Consider the following 19,154-nt stretch of genomic DNA (forward strand, 5'->3'; position numbering starts at 1 on the left):
TTGATTTGACTTCACAGCTGTGAAGGAGGCTTAAAGCCGGTGAGGTGAGGTTGTGGAAAAGTTTCATGTCACAGGTCATAATCCATGGCAAGACTGAGTGCAACAACAAGACACAAGGTAGTTATAGTGCAAATATATAAATAAATATTAATTTCATGTAGATTTTTCTCCTGTTAGCTGTCTGCATTTTGTGGCTCATTAAAATAATTAAAAGATAAACACAGTGCTGTGCAAACCCTTTGCACAGCACTGTGCCTGCTACTATTCTGTTCATTTATACATGCATCAGTTTTTATTCATTGCTGCAGTGATTTATATATGACCAAGTCATTTAATGATTTTCAGTATCAGTTCTCATAAGAGCATCAGCCCTGCCGATACCAATGGAAAAAGTTCTAACTCATTAAAAACGTCCTAACTCCTACGCAACCTTTCTTATTCCATAAAATAAAAGTTTCTTGTTGAACTTTGATAGGCTTAACTATTTCAGGAGCTTGGACAAATTAAATCTGCAAATGTTTAGACAGAGCAGAGAACAGACACAAAGAAGAGCCAGGAGGTGCAGTCTTAGATATATTTAATAAATTAAAGCCAAGGTACAAAAAAAAAACAATGTACATTTCATATCACCCTCCCCTCCTACCACTCCTTTCTTTGACCTGACGAACATTTACTTTATTTCTCACCTCAGAATGAGACCACATTACAGACAAGAGGAGATCAGTGTTTTAACAGCCAGTCATTCACAGTTCAAACCAGACTTGGTGGCAGGGCAGCTCTAACTTCAGAACTGATTTTTGCCTCCAGTCTCAATCAAAATCATGTCTCTCTACAGTGTCTTCCACACTGAATGTTTGTCCCCTGAACCCCGAACCCCTACCCCCTCAAAACACACACATGCTACATGTCTGCAGGCACCTTGGATAAGACAGAAGGATTAGACTGAGATTAAGTTTTATCAGAGACCACACAGTACGTTTTGATGGTGAGTGTCATTAGATGTCAACTGCTCCTGCTACTCCTTTAGACTGTATTTTACAGCCGTTGCATCACTTCATCAATAATGTCTCCCAGCTTGAGAACAGAATTCTTGTTGGAAATGCCAAAATAACTTTCTCAGTCACTAAACTCTAATCCTTCTTGGTCCTCTCCAAAGCAGGGACCCAGATAAATGAAAACATTTTGGGTGGCTTGATGACAAACATTGTTGGTGTCAAAAACAGGAATATAACCGAGATGATTATCCAGATAATAAGGGCGTTCAATGAATGGGTGTGAGTGGTGATGAGTAGAAGAACATCCAGTGAAGTACTGGATGTGCCTGATCGGCCTGTAAGAATGATGTACTCCCAGTGAGTATAGTGTGAGGAAGAGGAAAATGACAAAAAACAAATAGGGTCTTTGTTTAAAAGAGAAGAGGAAGGATGTGTACTGTAGGTCCAATATAAGTGCACTGAACAAGTGAAAAAAGTTACATCTGTGCACACACACAACCTCTCATACAGGTATGAACACACGCATACACTCAAATACAAATAAGTGTTCAGCAATTACTGTTAATATTCACAACTTGATTAATATTTTTGCACGATTACAGTGACTAAGCAGTCCAACATCAGGATTATTCATCCTCTCTGATTCAGTCCTGTGCCTTCTTCCAGCTGCCAGCGACTACTGTCCTCACTATAGGCAGTCCTGCTTTACCTAAGGGACCACTGCAAAAGAACTACTCTATACAATCCAAGAAGACTGCGGTGTGACTGGGTGGGAGTGTGTGAGGTATGGCCCTTTACACAGAGAGCTGGGCAAAAGAGCTGACTGTTTTAGTCCAAGTCATATTCTTAGGTTTGTTTCCTCCAGTCAACCCCTCCCAGAGAGGCATACATAAAATATTTTCATGATAATTTGGCAATACCAACTTCTTAGTGGTATTCATAGGAGTAAATGTTGAAGTAAAGGTACAATATGCAACATTCAGCCTTATAAGATGTTGGGAAACACATTTTACCCATGTATATCTACAGTGCAGTAGAGTACTGAAGTCTAAAGCAGAGAGTGATCACTGTCCTCTCTGTGCTCCTGTGTCATTATCGGGCCACTGTCTTGGTAGCTAGAATGCATGTTGCCTTTAAAGGTCCAGTGTGCAACATTGAGGAGGGTCGATTGACAGAAATTGAATGAACTACCAATAAATATGTTCATGTAAGTGTTTAACCCTGTTGAAATAACAATCTTTTGGTTTCCATAGCTTTTAGAAGAGCCTTTTATGTACTTAATGCAAGGGCCTTGTTTTACAGGCATCACCAGCTTGTGCCACCATGTTTCTACAACCCAAACAGATGGGAATGTTGTGTTTTGAAGTGGAAACTCACTACACAAATGAAGAGGAGCACTGCCCCACATAAACCAAAAAAGAGGAAAAAGGAAACAACAGAGAGTGAACGAGTGGAGAGACTTAAGAAGAGTGTTCTGATCTGCACAGGCCACTATAGTTCACTGGCAAGCTAGGGAAGGGGGAGGTGAGCAGAGTGTCCTCCGTTTGTTGCTATCTGCAGTATCACCTTCAAATGTCACTAATTCCTACACACCGGACCTTTAAGTACTCTTTGAACCACTGGATCAAGTACATATTGTAAGTATGCCGCGTTCAAATGGAGTTGTTTTCTCAAAATGAGCCCATGTGACCTTACCTATCATACTCATGACCCGTTATGTCTGTTTTCTGAAAGGTTTGCATTCAGGAAGTCCTAATAACACGTTCATAAGTTCCATTTATGCAAGTAACAAGCCAAGCGTTAGTGGCAGAGAGTAGTTTGAAGTGTCCAGTTGAAGGCATCACCCCAGGTTTTTACTATCAAAGACCTTCTCTTCTTGGATTCACAGTTATTTGATTCATTCATGGTAAATGTTTGTTTTCGTGGACATGATCACCGTTACTATGAAATTTGTTTCAGTCTGACACGTTGGCTCACTGATTTGCATTTTGCACCTTTTTTTCCTGCAGAATCTCCTCCTGATATTGCTTCTTCTGTCTTCCCATTAGCAGCAGCAGGACTGTCAACCACCTTCTTTCTATATGCATACATATACATTTATATACTTAATTTGATTCTGCTTTTGAAAAATAATGTCAAGTTGCTACGTACGATACCACTACCATTTCATATGGATGCTAATCACCAGGAAACAACCTAGGGACCACAGGAAGATCTAAAAAGGCAGAACAAGACAGAGAAGGAGAAGGAGGCATGAGGCAGCATGCTGGATGTGCTGCTCGGAGCTCTTCCAAAAAGAATAAAGGCATTGAAAGGAGAGGAGAAACTATCAACCTCAGAGGAGAAAACAAAAACCGGGCAAAGAGGTCAGCCTCCCGAAAACCACCGAAGGTTTAATGTTTGTCCATTAATCTGACGGCAGGTCTGTGCGGGAATGGTTCCATGTCTTGTCTTGTGGCGGGGCAGGTAATCTTTACAATCATTTCATGGTTGCGTCACTGACGGTGTTGGTGAGAACTGCGTTGTTGTGGCATCCAGCTGGTTTGCACTGAGGGCAGAGGTCACGTTTAGGTGAGAGTTCAAGGGTAAGTAGAGTTTCAGTATTCAGCAGCGTACTCCGTCCCATGGAGCCCTCTGCACAACAGTGTGAACTCCTTCACCATGTCCTTTACCCTCCTTTTATTCACTCGTTCTCTGCATGACAGATGGAGGCAAAGAGAAAAAATAAAATTATTAAGTATATGTGAAATAATTATGTGGTTGACCAGTTAGACTGACATCTTCTAACCATGTCTAATGCACAAGCTCACACCCATGGGGCCTCAAAGTTCCACATGGGGTTTGCGAAACCCTTCTGATTTTGAATTTTTATCTTCATAAGTTTTTTCATTAAAAATGTATGTAGTTTTTCCTGCTCTTAGTAAGTGCATCATCAACTAAAAGTATGGTTGCCTCAAGTAAAAAAGGTTGGAAACCAGTGATCTAATAAAAGGTCCGGCAACATACCGGAGTATCTGCTGTGAGAAGTTGGCTTTCTGTATATCTGTGACCCGAGTCGATGGAAAATCTTGAAGCTGCAGCGCCTCCTTCAACCACACAACAAGCAGAGAACAGCAGTGCTTGTTCATAGAAAAGAGCACTTCAGCAAACTGGTCCATCAGACTCCTAGATGCTCCGCCACCGATGCCCTAGAGAGAGAGGAGTGGGACTTCTTACATGAGGGACTTAATTACAATGGCACAGAAAGTAAAACATTTTGGAGAGTGATTAAACGGCAAACTGCAGCAACAGCGAAATGACAAAACATTTCTGTGGCGTGATGTGGTGCTTCTCACCTCCAACAAGGCCTGCACCAATAGCTTGCCTTCTTCCTGCACCACTCTGGCCAACGGAGGCACATCTGAGCAGCGAGACAACAGCTCGGTCTGACGCAGAAACACAGAGAAATCCAAATGAGTCATTTACATCACAAATGGTGATTAATATTTGAATGTCTGCACGGATTTCACATGTTCGTGTGTGCACTCACAAAGAACAAGCACGTTGACTTGACTGTCGGAGATTCGGGAAATTTGAGTGACAGAACTCCTAAAAGGTGGGAGAGGAAGAGACATAAATAAATATACTGACAGGCACACATTTCAGGGTGTGCTTGTGTAATCTAACAAACTTACCACAGTGGAACACTGCTTTCACGTCAAGACTCTCAGACAAGAACAAATCGGGCTTCCGTTTGAGGGCCTAAGGGGCAGATAAAGGCATTAAACAGAGCATGTTCTGGTGGGCCCAACCCAGTCGGTACTGCTTCACCACATTCCACTGCATAAGCTCCTTCAAAATACTGCTATCAATGATACCAGCTCAGCCTGGTAGCCGGATCTGACAGCAACACAGGACTGAGACCAGATCTGCCTACCAGGCTGTAAAGTGCTCTCTCCGTCTGTTTATGAAAAATTATATCCAAACTCATACAGAGATCCTCCAATGCAGAACTCAGCAGGTATAACAAACAAACTGCAAAAAATCAAACTCTGAAATCATTGGAAACTTAAGTCAAACTAAAGACAATGATGGTTTGTTTTGTTGAAATCAGTCTAACTTAAAACATTACTGTTCCCTGTTTTTTTTTTTGTTTTTTTTGTTTTGGCTGACTGGACTGAATATGCAACAGAAGTGTGTAAGTAATTATAACATGTGCAGATAAAGAGAAATACAACTCATTTCATAATAATGAACTCATTCAGGATGGAAGAGAGGAAAGAGGGAGAGAGGGAAAGGGAGAGAGATGAAGGTCAGGTCTATCCAAAGACAGAAAACAAAGGAAGAAGAATGAAGACGGAAGACAAAAATATATAAAAACAGAAGAGCCACCAGCCAATTTGGCAGAATTGATTAATATTTGATAAATATTAATTCATTTGGGCTTTGGCTCTGGGCTGGAATGACTTTAGGGGAGTGGGTTCCGAGACAAACCAGTCACCTGGGACTACATAACATCAACTTTCCAAGAGTGGTACATGAACTTAAGTATTTCACCTGATTGTGTTCAAAGTCTAGGGAGCTAATGTGTCGTGATGTTGACTTTGCAGAAAAATGATGGTATCGAAATTTTGCCAAAATGAAATTCTTAACATAGTAGGCAGTGCGTTAACATGCTTTCTGAAGCACGATCAGCTGTGTCATAAACTATTATTGCAATAAATTGAAAGACATTACAGTGCAATGTGATTTATGAAAATTTACTTGCACACTGAGAATATTAAACCTCACGGAAATCTAAAAAAAAAAAGGCACCGTCATCTCACAAGAAGATATTTTGCTATCCATAAGGTGATTCCCCTACATATGACAAGTATTAGTATATATTTATATAAAAGGAATATCTCTGGATTTACAACTACTATTCAGACACTTCAGTTAATAAACATGATTTTACAGACCATTAAAAAGATTTAAGTGTAATCAATCATTTATAATTTGTGGCATGTGTGACCGTTGGAATCAAAAGAGTTTGAGGAGAGACTCAAGTGTCTCATTTTCAAACATTCCCCTCACGTTTCATTCCACTGCCGCATCTATGTGATGGGACTTCTTCTTGCCCAGTAACAAAGGAGAGAAAGAGATAGAGAGATAGAGAAGAGGACAGAAAAGGGGAGTAAGGAGAGAAACGAGAAAAGGAGAGTAAGAGGGAGAGAGAGAGAGAGAGAGAGAGAGAAAGAGAGAGAGAAACACAAAGTGAATGAAATAAGAAACCAAAAACACACCTGAGCTTGGAGTTGCATAAATGAATCAACAATATCAGGATGATCCCTGGGTCCTAAAATATAATAAAGATGAAACTTAAGAAATCATAAGAGAATAAGAATAATATACAAACAGCAACTGAATAGATTCAACAGTCATGTAGAAATAAAAGAAAACTCAAAAATATCTCATCGAAATAATTCTCAGGTGAATAAGGAACAAAGGGGTGGTGGGGGGAGGGCATATGAAGCTTTGGCAGAGTCTTGGAAGAACAAAAACAAAAAACAGGCAGAGGACAAAGACATGGGTCTGTTTGGAGAGAAACAAAGAAAGAAGTAACGAGAGAAAAAGAACAAACCTAAAGAAACAAAAGTGGGTTTGGAGTGGGAACCCAGGAGGCACCTCTGTTACTGTTACAGTTTGGAGGGAAAGAGGCACCAAACCTAAATGAATCCCCCTTCACATCCCCCCTTGAGACGCTGCTGGCATCGTTGTGATCAAACAGCAAACACATTTCCTTTCAGATTGAAATATGTGCCTCAGGGAGAGAGGTGATCATCGAGGGTTCATTCAGAACTGGTCAATAAGAACCCCTTTGCTTCAAAGGTGAACCTATAACCATCGGTATGAGTCACACTTAGTAGGGAGATTCTGATACAACCACCTCCCTTATGCTGGACACAAACTACAAGACTTTACAAATTAGGCACAATTAAAACACACAATTCTGTTAGAAGCTTCTGGACCGAAGAATCTGCATTGAGATTCCTGTTTTTCAAACATGGTCTAAGTTTGATGTTAGAGCGTCTCCAACAACAAACTCATAGTCAACCAGAACAAGTGCCTGTAGTGAGCGCCCAGCTTTAGCTGTTCCCAGACTCCAAACAAGTTTCCTGCTCAATACCCCTCCTCCATCCCTCATCCACAGACACACACAACTCCTTTAGAGAGTACAGGGCTTATTTAGAGGACTTCAGTCTAACCACACAGTGGCTTCAGCTGTGTGGAACTGGCCTGGACTGGATAAGGCTACATCTATACCACTATGTTTTTATTTGAAAACAGCATTTCCAGACAAGGGTTTCAGCTCCACATCAGCAGTAATCTGCTTCTACACTGACACACCTAAAAAAGAATACCGTATGACTATTCAGGAACACTAGGCATGTGTGTGCCAGTGTGAGCAGGGAGCTGATTCTCTCCTGTGCACTCATTTACTTAGTTTAAAAATACTAAAAAAAACATCAAGGTCAAGGATTTGTCAACAATGTTGACACAGATGAGTCAACAATGAGGAGAGGGTGAAACTGAAGCTGATTGTGAAGTTGTGGCCACTAAGAACCAATCAGGTAGTAAATGCTGGAACTGCATCGTCATTAACAATAGACTACATTTTTGCCCGTCCAGACTAGAAAGCTGCCTGAGTTCACAAACTAAAATGGAAACAGCGGCATTCTAAAATACCAAGATAGTTGACAGAAGGTGAATCCCAAAGCAAGATATATGATTCTTTTTTTAGTTGAAAATGGGGTAGCATGTAGGTTAGCCTAAGGAAGAGACCTCTGTGCTTAGTGCTGTGACTGTATCCTGCACTGATACTGTCTAATGAAGGGCACCTGCTCAGAAAAAAAAAGAGTTTAGAGGCAAGAAGGAGAAGCAGCCATCACTTAATCAGTCAAAGCAGGAAAGGAAGAGAGGAAAAATGGGACAACACAAAAGGAAAGGAGGGGAGGGGATGAGAGGGCAGGGAAGGCAGACATTCCTGATACAAGAACTATAAGCCAGGCGTCTTAAATTTAAAATTAAATTTATCATCTTCTCCATGTCCATCTTGTGTTAGGTGAAAATCCGAACATTAGTTTGGCTCTGGAGTCACGCACATGAGGATGGAAGTCATTTTCATGCAACAGTAAATTCATCCACGTCACTGTTCATGTAAAAACACAAAATAAGTAAGTAAAATTTATAAATAATTGGTACAAAGACTCGGCTGATCAAGATAGTAAACATTGCAACATGTCATTTGTACAAGTTTAAAGTAAAACCAAAATGGACTTAAAATGATTTAATCAATGATCAGGAGCAGCAACAGTCTGCGGCAGTGATGAAATTATCATGAGACTTTGTCTTCTCAACACACCGAGCAGACAAGACCACTGTGTTTCCAGCTACATTAAAGAGTAACAAGGGCAAACTTTTAAAGGTTGAATGGACAGCAGAGTTCATTGACCTCTAACCTTTGCCTGTTTGTGGCCTCCAGACTGAGCCGAGTTACTAACTGAAAACGCTGCAGCACTTCGGCAGTCACAATGGGAGTATATTCACAATAGGAGTATATTTCACTATCATACACATAATACACACATACATATTTCTTTTTCACCCTGCAGTCGAAAACATTAAGTTACTACTTCAGAACCTAAGAAATCAAATATGATCAGAAGAATTCAACCACTGACTTCAACAATAAACACAGCCTCATCCCTGCTGGACCCCCTACCTTGCTGGAAGATGGACAGTGTAACCGAGGTAACCAGCTCAAACAGAGCTTTGATGGGTGGGAAGTGGTCTGTCTCACTAGCAAATATATGCACCATCTGAAACAGCAGGACATCAAATTAGACACTCACTATGTGGGCATGCACACATGGCATCAGGTTATTATGGACTATGGCACGAAATCAGAGAATGGCTTCACATGCAAGGCATTAGGCTAAACACACTGTGAGACACGTACAGTTGGTCAAAATTCAGAATTCTCTACTCAAGACTATACTGCTGCAATGTTTTATTCGTGTCATTTAACACTGCAGGCTGGTGCAGTGAGTGAACAAGCTCTATAATAGGAGCAGACTTGTCTCAGTTAAATACTGTAAATCTAGTGAAGTGGTGAACAAATTCATTTCAAATCAAAATGGCAAATTGACACAATGCAATTAGCAAAATGACAAAGGCAAAGGGATTTAACCATTATATTTTTGACCGTTATATCTTCTATGCCGATTAAAAAATGTAAACAGTTCATATGTTTACGCCCTCATCCTTGTAAAACAACACAATGTAGAAACTTTGATGGTGACATGTGATTACATTTTAAACCTATTACACAATGAGTACTGAACTAAAACGACTGAAAAACCCAATTATCTACAATCAGTCAGAAAAACCTTATCTGCATATTTACTAAAAATCATTAACCCTTAGAGGAAATTGATTTACAGTTATACTTAGATTTAACTTATTTTTAACACAAAGACCCACAGCCAACATTAATGATTTTTGGTCTCCTCATACTGCTGACAGAGCTTCCTGTCTGAAGCTGTTGTCATGTACATCCTAAAATTCCTTGCACTACAACATGGTCTTTGCACTGGTTGGTGCTTGGTCTAATAAACTTGCTCTTTGAGTTTATTCATTTTATCTATTTCACTTTGGTACGAAAATTACAATTAGCAAGTTTGGCTAGATTATTATCATCAGTGAGGGAAAAAGCCTGAGTCAAATTTTATATCCGAGTGATAGAAATAAACGTAACTTGAATTTTAATTAAAGTTTTAATGAGTTTATATGTCTAATCTATTTAAGTGAATGCTTAAAAATCAAGTCATGAACTGAAGCTGTTAGCTTTATAAACTCCTTATTAACCTTGGATTCATGGGTGCATAGCTCATTAGTTCATATTGCATTCTTTCTTCCAAAGCTCTAAAATCTCTCTTCATCTATGAACACAACGCAGAATCCAGACGTGCGTACCTGTCGTGTGAGGTCGAGGGCCGAAGCCTGGGGAATCGTACTGTACATCTGCCCAAGCATCTCACTTAGCTGAGAAACCATAGGAGCAAAGTCATGGAGCAGAGTCTTCACAGACTTCTCAAAGATGGCACAAACAGCCTGAAGAGAGACATGAGATCAGTTTCACTTGAATGTCATCAGCATCTCTGTGTGTTTTTCATGGACTGAGTTCTACAGAAGTCTGGACGTGGTCCATGTATTGACAACTAACCTCTACAACTTGCGAGTCATTGAGCCACTTGCTGAGGACAGTCTGTATGAGAGCAAAGACCTGCTGCAAAACCACCACCACCTGACACACACACACACACACACACACACAAACAAACTTCATTTAACTTCAATAAAATTAACAGAACATACTGGTAATTAACAAGGAGTAGCATTAAATATTAGCATGTTACACATGGATCATGTCTAATAGCAGAATAAGCAATGTCTGTGGTCTATTATTTGAATTGCTCTATTTTATTGATAAAAGTGAAACCTTTGTTTTCTACTATGCTGTAAGGTAAACGCAGGTCTTTTGAAATAAAACCTGAATCAATTAAGAATCTTTGAGGATAAGAATAAGAATCATGAATTTTACATTAATCTTTCTCTTTTTTTGACACCTCTACTGCCTCCAAACATGCACCCAACTCTGAAGATTCTCCAGGGTTAGTGCAGAGGGGCTGTATGTGTGAATGCAGATGACAGCAGAACTTCCTGGTTTAAGTGAGCTCATGTGAGAACACGGCAGGAGAAACACTGGAGGATCCACATTGAGTAAATGGGCAAGCAACCTGGCTTTCACAAGCCAGACGTCGCCCTCTGGAGATTCTCCTGCTGTCGTGAACGTGCCTCACACAGACAATCTCCTGCTGCATTTGTCACACATGATCAGCAAACTATAAAGAATATCCCAACTGAATTCTCTGAACACTGCCTTGAGTTCATGTCTGAAAAAGGCTCTAGATTAAGTCTTTTGCTAATAGTCCGCTTATAGCCCAACCCAACTGAAGAGAATAATGACAGTGTGTGGTTACTGACCGGGTTTGGTCCTGGTGGAGGTGGGGCTGTTTTGACAGGTGGCGCTGATCCTTCTGCTGTCTCATCATCCTGCTTGCTAATGTCAAGTGTAGTGAACAGGTTGGACAACAGCCCCAGTATGTGAATGATTGCTAATTTATTAGAGGGATTAGGCTGAAAGAAGAAAAAGAAACAGACAAATTAAGATTCATTATTTTAACTCGCTGGCAAAAAATAATTGTCATTATTCATTGAAAAAAATATATTAATACTTGTCCTTAAAAATATGAAACAACAACATGGGTAGGTGTTGAAGAAGAGAGAAAAACAGAACACAATGGCTCATTTTCATACCAGTGGCTTCATCACACACACTCCCACCTCCCAAAGGTAATATGATTAATTAGGGTTTCTCTAGCAATATGTAATTATTGCTTTGTCTCCATGGTGATGAAACAAAACTTAACAACTGTGAAGGGGACAAAGAGGCTGCCACACCCTCTTCCAGCCACATCTGTCATATAAAATCTATTCCCTTCACATTAAAGATGCTTTTACTAAAACGGCACACTGCGACCCCGCCATCTTTTTCCGTCAACCCCGTCAGACATCACAGTCGTTCACCCCGATGTCATGTAACCTGAAGGTCTCCCCACTAGGTGCCACTATTTGTTCTGCTCTAAACAAAGCTCATGATTTGTTAGTCTGATGTAATGTTGATACATCAAAAACCTAGACACAAAACAAGAGGACAGGGAAGAAGACAGTAAAGAATGGAAGAGAGTAGAGAACAGATACTGACAGAGATATGAAAAGCTCCATATGAAACAACATCCGAGGTCTTCATGGAGTACAGAACAAGCGATCGGGAGAAATTCTCCAACTTCAATAAATATCAGTTTATTTTTAGACACGTTTAGATCCACATTTAAACTATCGACTGTGACAAACAAGCTCCAGGCTCCATTAGATCTGACATTTTAACAGGCACAACTATTTAGTGTGTGCGTGTGTGTGTGTGGGCACTTTTTCATTATCTCAACGATTCATTTGTCTTGCTGTGCTGTGTGTTTGCATGAGGGGCAGAAAGTGAGTCACAAGCCCATGGAGTGGAGTCGGATCCAATCTGGTCCCACAGAGAAATGTTCCACTGCAGTGACACCACACAGAAACACGTTTCTATTGGCCAGAGTCCCCCTGTGCTCTTTGTTGGTATAAATTTACGGTCACACATTGGTTTGTGCACATACCGTCTCATCCGCTAGCTTCTCCAGCTGCTGAATGTATGGCGTGATGAGAGAGTGAAGGTTTCTTAAGATGTCTTCGACGGGGAGAGCGGAGAGCAGAAAGCCCAGAGCCTGCATCAGCCACATGCACTGACTCGTCTGCAGGGAGAGGCAAGCAGATTTTGTTTCAGTTTAACCATGAGAGTCTATACATAATTTGTCAGGCTACAAACTAGTTACATCATTTTCTTCTGCATTTGTTATTAAATAAGTGTCAAAACAGACAGAGAATGAATGTGAGAAGACAAACACTGACCTTGTGGATTTGCTTTATAAGCACCTCCTTTAGAGAAAAAGAAGATTTGAGTGATAGGTCCATTATTTAGAACGTACAAGAAAAACAGATTTCAAAGACTAAAAGCTGTTTCTATAGAAAAGGAGCAAATAAACTGTTAAGCTACAGTATTATTGTATGGTGGCCAGGAGAGCTCAACAAATCAAGTAAAAGTGCAAAAAGGCACTTAATGTGACACTGGCATATTGCACATACACAAATACACTTTAATTAGGTACAGCAAACAAACATGCTACATCACAATTTTTTGTACACTGGAATCACTGCCATTGTCGTCATTATGACATGCATTTGCAGCACATTTCTGTATTTAATTGTGCATGTGCAGTAAAACTGATAGTGAGTGTGTTCTCCCGGCCACCATTATAACCATTATAAAACCATTATAAAAACATGTATTCATCATGCATATTTTTTTAAATAACACAGACATACCTGAGAGACAGCTACTATGTTGGTTGCGTAAGGTGGCAGGTCATATTTGCATTCTCGACAAATTTTCTTCAGTGTAGAGACAGAGGACACAGAGAGGTCTGGGTTCCCTAAAGCCTGAAGAACCAACGGCAAAACGCTGCTGAGCATCACCGGGTGATCTGCCAGCCATTCAGCCAGAGCACCTAAAGGGAGAACAGTTCAGATACTGACTGAGAAACCAGCTGTGTGTCACTGGACTCAAACACTGTCAATTTTACCTTCATTTCAACTGACAGAGAGTGAAATGAGGGCAAAGACCTTACATGTTGTTACGAGAAATGTAAATTGGTTCATTACAATTCTGCAACAGCCCACCCCTGTCAAGCTGCTGTCAGTAAAATACTCAAGATAAAGGTAATTCTAACGTAACTATAACAGTATAGTATGCTGCCGTTTTCGTGATTCACCGCTTGCTCTCACTGACAACATGGACAGAAGGGAAAACAGATTTCAGCCCCTCATCTGCTTCAGTCTGTGATATAAAAATATGTTCACTTTCTGGCTGTAAACCACTCACTCGCAGCTCCAGCAACAAAGTTAATTGAGATAATTAGCTATTTTACATTATGACATTCAGAAGTTGTTAACCCACTGCTGCCTACTGAAGAAAGAGTATATTTTATTAGGTAAGCCTTTAGTTGAAGGGCTTTTCCTTCCGTAAGCCAAATGACATTGCTGACAGTACCTGTAATAGGAAACACCAGCCGTAGCTGGCCATCAGGTTCAAAGCACAAATCTTCCTTCTTTGAGGCGACGGTTCTCTGTGCCGACCCTAGGTGCCACTTTTCTACACTTTTCTTGTAAATTGCACTTCATCTGTTAGGACAACCAGTATTTGTCTTACCTATTGTAAACATCACTGTGTCTGCTAACTGGACGTTGTTGATGTTGATTCTGGGAATGAGTCCTATTAGGCCTGGGATGACGTCAGAGTAGTTCACATCTATCGTCTCTGCTATGGACTGGAAGCCATACAACAAAGCTTCTGTGTGCTGGAGGAGGAGAGTGCTGTTAGTGTACAGTGCAAACAATTAAGAAAAGCTGTTATAATAACAACTATCACAAGTGAGAAGTATCTACAATTAGCATGGAAAAATGCTAAGATAATAGAAACTGGATTTTGTATGAGGACTGAAAACATACAGTCTGTATGATAATGTGAAAAATGCTCTCCAATGCTCCTCAAAAGCTTCATTCATAAAACTGTTGTTTTTTGTGTGTGTGGTTTTTTTTAGTGCTGGATTCTGTGAATCTTCTGTGCTTCTCACCCACCTGCCATGACGTGGGCTGCTCTGCATTTGTCAACAGTCGCCCCAGTTTATCATACAGGTTACTCAGCAGCTCTGCTCCAAGCATCTCATACACATACATGAGTGTGTCTGAGATATCCACCCTGAACGACAGAAGTGCAAACAGAGATTTCAAGGGTCACACAATCGAGAAAAATTAAATGTGCATCAATATGCCACAGATATTATGCCCTCTAGGCATCAGTCCAGTGAGATTGTATTGCAGAAAATACACACTCATTTTCTGACCTATCATCCTGTCAGTGAGTCATTTCTGAAACACTCATTGAATCATGCACGCAACAGTGTGCAGCAGAAAAAGTGATGTACACAACAGGAATATACCTGACAAATGCACACAGAAATACACATACCTGTAAATTCTGAACTGCTCTTTCTCATCTGAGGACCAGGATGCATACTCTTGGTCAGATGGAAACTGGGCTTTGTGTAGCAAAACGTCCACCAACTGGAAATACACTGGCCTGTAGACCTGCAGATAAACTGCCTGCTTATCTGACTCAAACGACATGATTTCATCCTGAGGAGGGAGATATAAGCGACGAGAAGAAGAGAACAGTCTTACTCTTGGCATCGGTTATGTTTCCCAAACAAGGCTTGTAACTACACACTTTTTTAAAAGCAACACCACTAGAATCATTAAAACATCTTTATCTTCACATTACCAATTCAATTCAATTCAATTAAATTTTATTTGTATAGCGCCAAATCATAACATACATTATCTCAAGGCACTGTACATAGACAACATCAAACAGCTCACATTAAACAAGAAGGTGTTTATGGTGCATAACAGTAGATCTTTTCAGATATGCAGCTGCATTTTATTACTTTTAAAAGAAAGACAAATGCCAGAATTATTTTTATACCAAAAAATGCATAAATTATAATGACCATGTATATTTAGCTCTGTTTTTATATTCATGAGCTTTTAAACTGTGACAAGATGACTGATTCAAGCCTAATGGACCTCATCGTATCACAATGAGCAAAGCTTATTTTGAGCCTAGAAAAATGTGTCAGATGGAAAAAGTGCAGTGATTTTTTTTTTGTCCAACTACCACAATAATACCTTGATATTAAGCTAGAGGGAAATCTTGATTTTAAACATTTCTTACTTGAAGTGTGTACCAGAAGGTAAGTGTCAGGGAGCTTGTGGTTTCGTTGACTGGGTAGTGGCCAGGAATTCCTGTACAAAACATGATCATGTTGACTAAAGCCAGGAAGCTTTGCCAGTGATCCACCTGCTCCAACAGAGTCCTGCGTGAAAGTGAGAGAAAAGAAACAGTCGTTCAATGCAATTGGTGGATTAAGGTCTGAAGTCTGCAAACAGAGATGGTTGTTGTTGGGTCATTTTGTTGAGAGCGATTTTAAGGAGTGGCTAAGATCAGTGTCTTGTTACTGGATTGGGTAAAACACATTTTATAATCACTCCTTTAAATATATCTGAAATTAAGAATATAAGAATCCCACCAAAGACTGATCAATAATTGATTTGAAAATGAGGGCTTAATTATAACTAAAAGCAAATTGGACACTCTAAATTGACTTTAGGTGTGAGTGTGAATTATTGTCCTTTTTATAATTACTTTATAAAACAAAGACATCTTTTGATAAGTTTTCTCTTTTGATTGAACAGTGTTTTGTGCAGAAACAAATTCATGCATATTGGAAGCAATTTACATTTCCTTAGAAAAATTATAGAAAACTTTATTTTCTATTGTTATCGGAAGTTCTAATGCTCCATAAAATGGAGCATTAGAACTCTTTTTTTTATGGACTTTGTTATAATTACAAATCAAATGGCAACACATGTAAGAAAAATTACAATTAGATTTTTACAAAATTGTTCAGCCTGGATGAAAATTATGTGCACTCACCTGGAGTGGTTCTCCCCTAGTGTAACAGCGATCCGGCAGATACCATGACAGGTCTCCATGTCTCCATTCTGAACAGCCTCTCTGAGCTGCTCCTGGAGGGCCAGCACTTGAGGCACCAGTTTCAGCAAAGTGTTCACATATCTAAAGACCCACAAATGCACAGACAGAAAAACACCACAACTGACAGTTTAGAGTTCAGTTCATCTGAAGAAAATGTGTTGAGAGCAGTCACAGTAGAGAGGGGAAGAACATCACAGGCACAACCGGTGAGCCTCGACTGGTAAACATAAATCTGACTCACACTGCTCATAGCTATGTTGATGTATTTATTGCTCCCTCTCAAGACAATAGGTGTTCATTTCACATCAAATCACAGTCTGTGTCAGTCTAACCTCTGATCCAGCACACCCACCCCTAAAAATCCACACATCTTCTGGGGAACCAGAAAATCTATTCAGAGCTGCTGCTCAAAGCTGCACTGCTGTCAGATGTTATTCTGTCTTCCTCCTGCTGTCTCAGCCATCTTTATTAGCTCCAGCTAAAACACACACAAGAGTTCACACCCTTCAAAGCAGGCTCAGATCTAGTCATATGACAACATCCTCTTTTCACCCTTAATGACGCCCAGTGAAGGGATGACATTTGGAGATGAAGGTCGCACGAGCATGTGCGCCTGAAAGTCACAGAGGACACTGTGTGCATATGTGAGTGATGCGAATTGTAAACAGTATGTGTGTGTAAGTCCCAGGGGATTTTGTGGTATGGAAGTGGTGCTTTATCTTCTATGAGAACATCAATAATGACGCAAGTCCACATTGATGAATATTCATCAATGACATGGCAAGGTTGGATTGGACAAAATAAACCAGGGAAACTACTGCAAAGCCTCTTTACCCAAAAAACACAAACACCTGCTAACGTCTACCATTTGTCTGCAATGGGAAACAATATAATTGGCTTTCATTCCAGGTAATAGACACAGGTTTTTATCTGCTACAGAACCCATCGGCAGTGAGCACACTCATTTTATTTCTTCGACTTTATTTTGGATGTCTAGTCACAGAGTTTCCATATTTTCAAGCATGACATAACATATATAATTGTTTAGAATAATATCTCCTAATTTTGTTCAGTTTGAAAGAGGAAATAAAAAAATATTCAAGTACAACCAAATATTAAAGTGTAACATTTGACTGCCCTCTGAGGTGCTTTTACAGCGTGTCTGTGCATGATGTTGTACAAGACACAATGAACAAAAACATACGCCTGCTGATTTTAGTGTAAAAGAGATACAATACGTCTTTCATCTGCAGTGAATTTTATTATTTTAGTCACTTCATTCATCTATTTCTTCAATTTATTAATAAATCATGAGACCCAATGAAAAAAACCTCAACTACACTGAAACCAACATTGCAGAAAAAAAAGAACATTCGATTATTCAATGGTTCTATTCCTCTGTTGTATTCCTCTCAATTTTTTCAGCATTAATATAATCCCTTATTAAACAGTGGCAGCTAAAAAAAGAGGCTAGAAATAATGACGCAGATGTGCATCCTCTGCTCTGTAGGTTAAATGCATCTCTTCCCACAGAACTGGGAAGCATTTATTACTCTAATTTCCCTCAGGTCCTCTTTTGAGCAGGGAAGCTGGATTTATGGCACTGCCTTATGAAGCCCAGTCCTCCTGCTCAGCAGTCCATGCTGATTCAGCCTTCTCAGGAGAGAGCTCCACCCTGTTGAGATGTGTCTGCCCTCCATCTAATAATCCTGGACCTGTGTCTGTGCTGGCCTACATCCTCTGTGTCCTGTTGAGGGAGTGACTATGGGGGAGCTGCACAGACACTGACTGCCCTTACTATAACACAGAGTGAGCATGTGTGAGTGTGTGTTCAATGAAAGACTGCTCTCCTGCACTCAGTGGCTCATTCATTTTTAACAAGATGTTTTGCAGATGCAGGTCATGCACTCTTAGCTCTGGAAAAGAGGATTCTGTGTTGTAGTGGATGTGATTAAAAGCAGAGCAAAGATGTGTACGTGTTCCTCCATTGACCTCATAAAAGGTGACATTCTGGGTGTTCAGACTGCAGTCTCCTCCTTTCTAACCTCTTTTACTCCCTTGTCCTGCTGTTGTACATGTTCTCCCTCCATCCTGCCTCCTCCTCCTTTCTTCCCTCCCCCCTCCCCCCCTCGAATACCCTCTGCAATTACTGCAACACTCTGAGACAGGGGAAATGGGTTGCCTGGCAACAGGATGCAGCTGGACCAATAGCATCCCCCCAAATGAGTTGATTGTAATGTGTTTAAACAGAGGGAGAGAACAAGAGAAAGGGAGGATGGATTAGTAATAATGGCAGAAGAAGAGAAAGGGGAAAGGCTGAGTCCAAAGAAAAGAGAGTAAATATATAAACAACAAAGCAGGAAATACAAAAGGTGAGATATGACTTTTGAAAAAGGAAGTAGCGCTCTAAGACATGGACTAAACCTCACACCCTGCAGACAACTCCAGAGATTACTGTTTGTTTTCCACGCCAAATCACTAACAACACACACACACACACACACTGACTGTACAGATGTGCCCACTGTCGATGTGTGTGGAAGTATGTGTATGTGAGTGTATCTGTCTGCAGGACTGACAGGGAAAGAGCAAAAAAAAAAGAGTCACGAGGAGCAGAATAAATCAAAGCTCTACTGCTCACAATTACAAAAGTAAATCACATTTTTATCAGTTAATAATGTGGCTGAGTGGGGCAAATACATCTAGAAATTGATGATGTTTACTGTAAAAACCAGTTCCTCTTCCTGTGCTTTAGATGTTGTGAGCGATAATGGAGCAAGACAGCTGGACAAGGGAAGAAATAAAGT

The 19,154-nt window shown here is 40.2% G+C and overlaps 1 protein-coding gene across 3 annotated transcripts in view; it reads right to left on the reverse strand.

Annotated features, from left to right (window-relative positions):
* Positions 1-585: 585 nt before the first annotated feature.
* Positions 586-19,154, reverse strand: part of LOC122781243 (importin-13-like) — a 30,362-nt gene continuing 11,793 nt past the window's right edge. For 2 of the 3 annotated variants that reach the window (XM_044044840.1, XM_044044841.1), the window contains exons 6-23: positions 16,288-16,428; positions 15,526-15,667; positions 14,761-14,927; positions 14,370-14,490; positions 13,942-14,089; positions 13,059-13,240; positions 12,585-12,611; positions 12,293-12,427; positions 11,064-11,216; positions 10,243-10,323; positions 9,993-10,130; positions 8,740-8,836; positions 6,260-6,312; positions 4,670-4,736; positions 4,525-4,583; positions 4,331-4,420; positions 4,002-4,183; positions 586-3,689 (exon numbers count right to left, since the gene is read on the reverse strand). In XM_044044840.1, coding sequence (XP_043900775.1) covers positions 3,593-3,689; positions 4,002-4,183; positions 4,331-4,420; positions 4,525-4,583; positions 4,670-4,736; positions 6,260-6,312; positions 8,740-8,836; positions 9,993-10,130; positions 10,243-10,323; positions 11,064-11,216; positions 12,293-12,427; positions 12,585-12,611; positions 13,059-13,240; positions 13,942-14,089; positions 14,370-14,490; positions 14,761-14,927; positions 15,526-15,667; positions 16,288-16,428 — 2,080 coding nt within the window. In that variant the 3' untranslated portion in view covers positions 586-3,592. Of the gene's footprint in view, positions 3,690-4,001; positions 4,184-4,330; positions 4,421-4,524; positions 4,584-4,669; positions 4,737-6,259; positions 6,313-8,739; positions 8,837-9,992; positions 10,131-10,242; positions 10,324-11,063; positions 11,217-12,292; positions 12,428-12,584; positions 12,612-13,058; positions 13,241-13,941; positions 14,090-14,369; positions 14,491-14,760; positions 14,928-15,525; positions 15,668-16,287; positions 16,429-19,154 lie in introns of those variants that run through there. The other variant, XM_044044842.1, reaches the window with a different exon arrangement.

Source organism: Solea senegalensis, linkage group LG14, assembly GCF_019176455.1.
Source record: "Solea senegalensis isolate Sse05_10M linkage group LG14, IFAPA_SoseM_1, whole genome shotgun sequence".
In the NCBI taxonomy this organism is placed as follows: domain Eukaryota; kingdom Metazoa; phylum Chordata; class Actinopteri; order Pleuronectiformes; family Soleidae; genus Solea; species Solea senegalensis.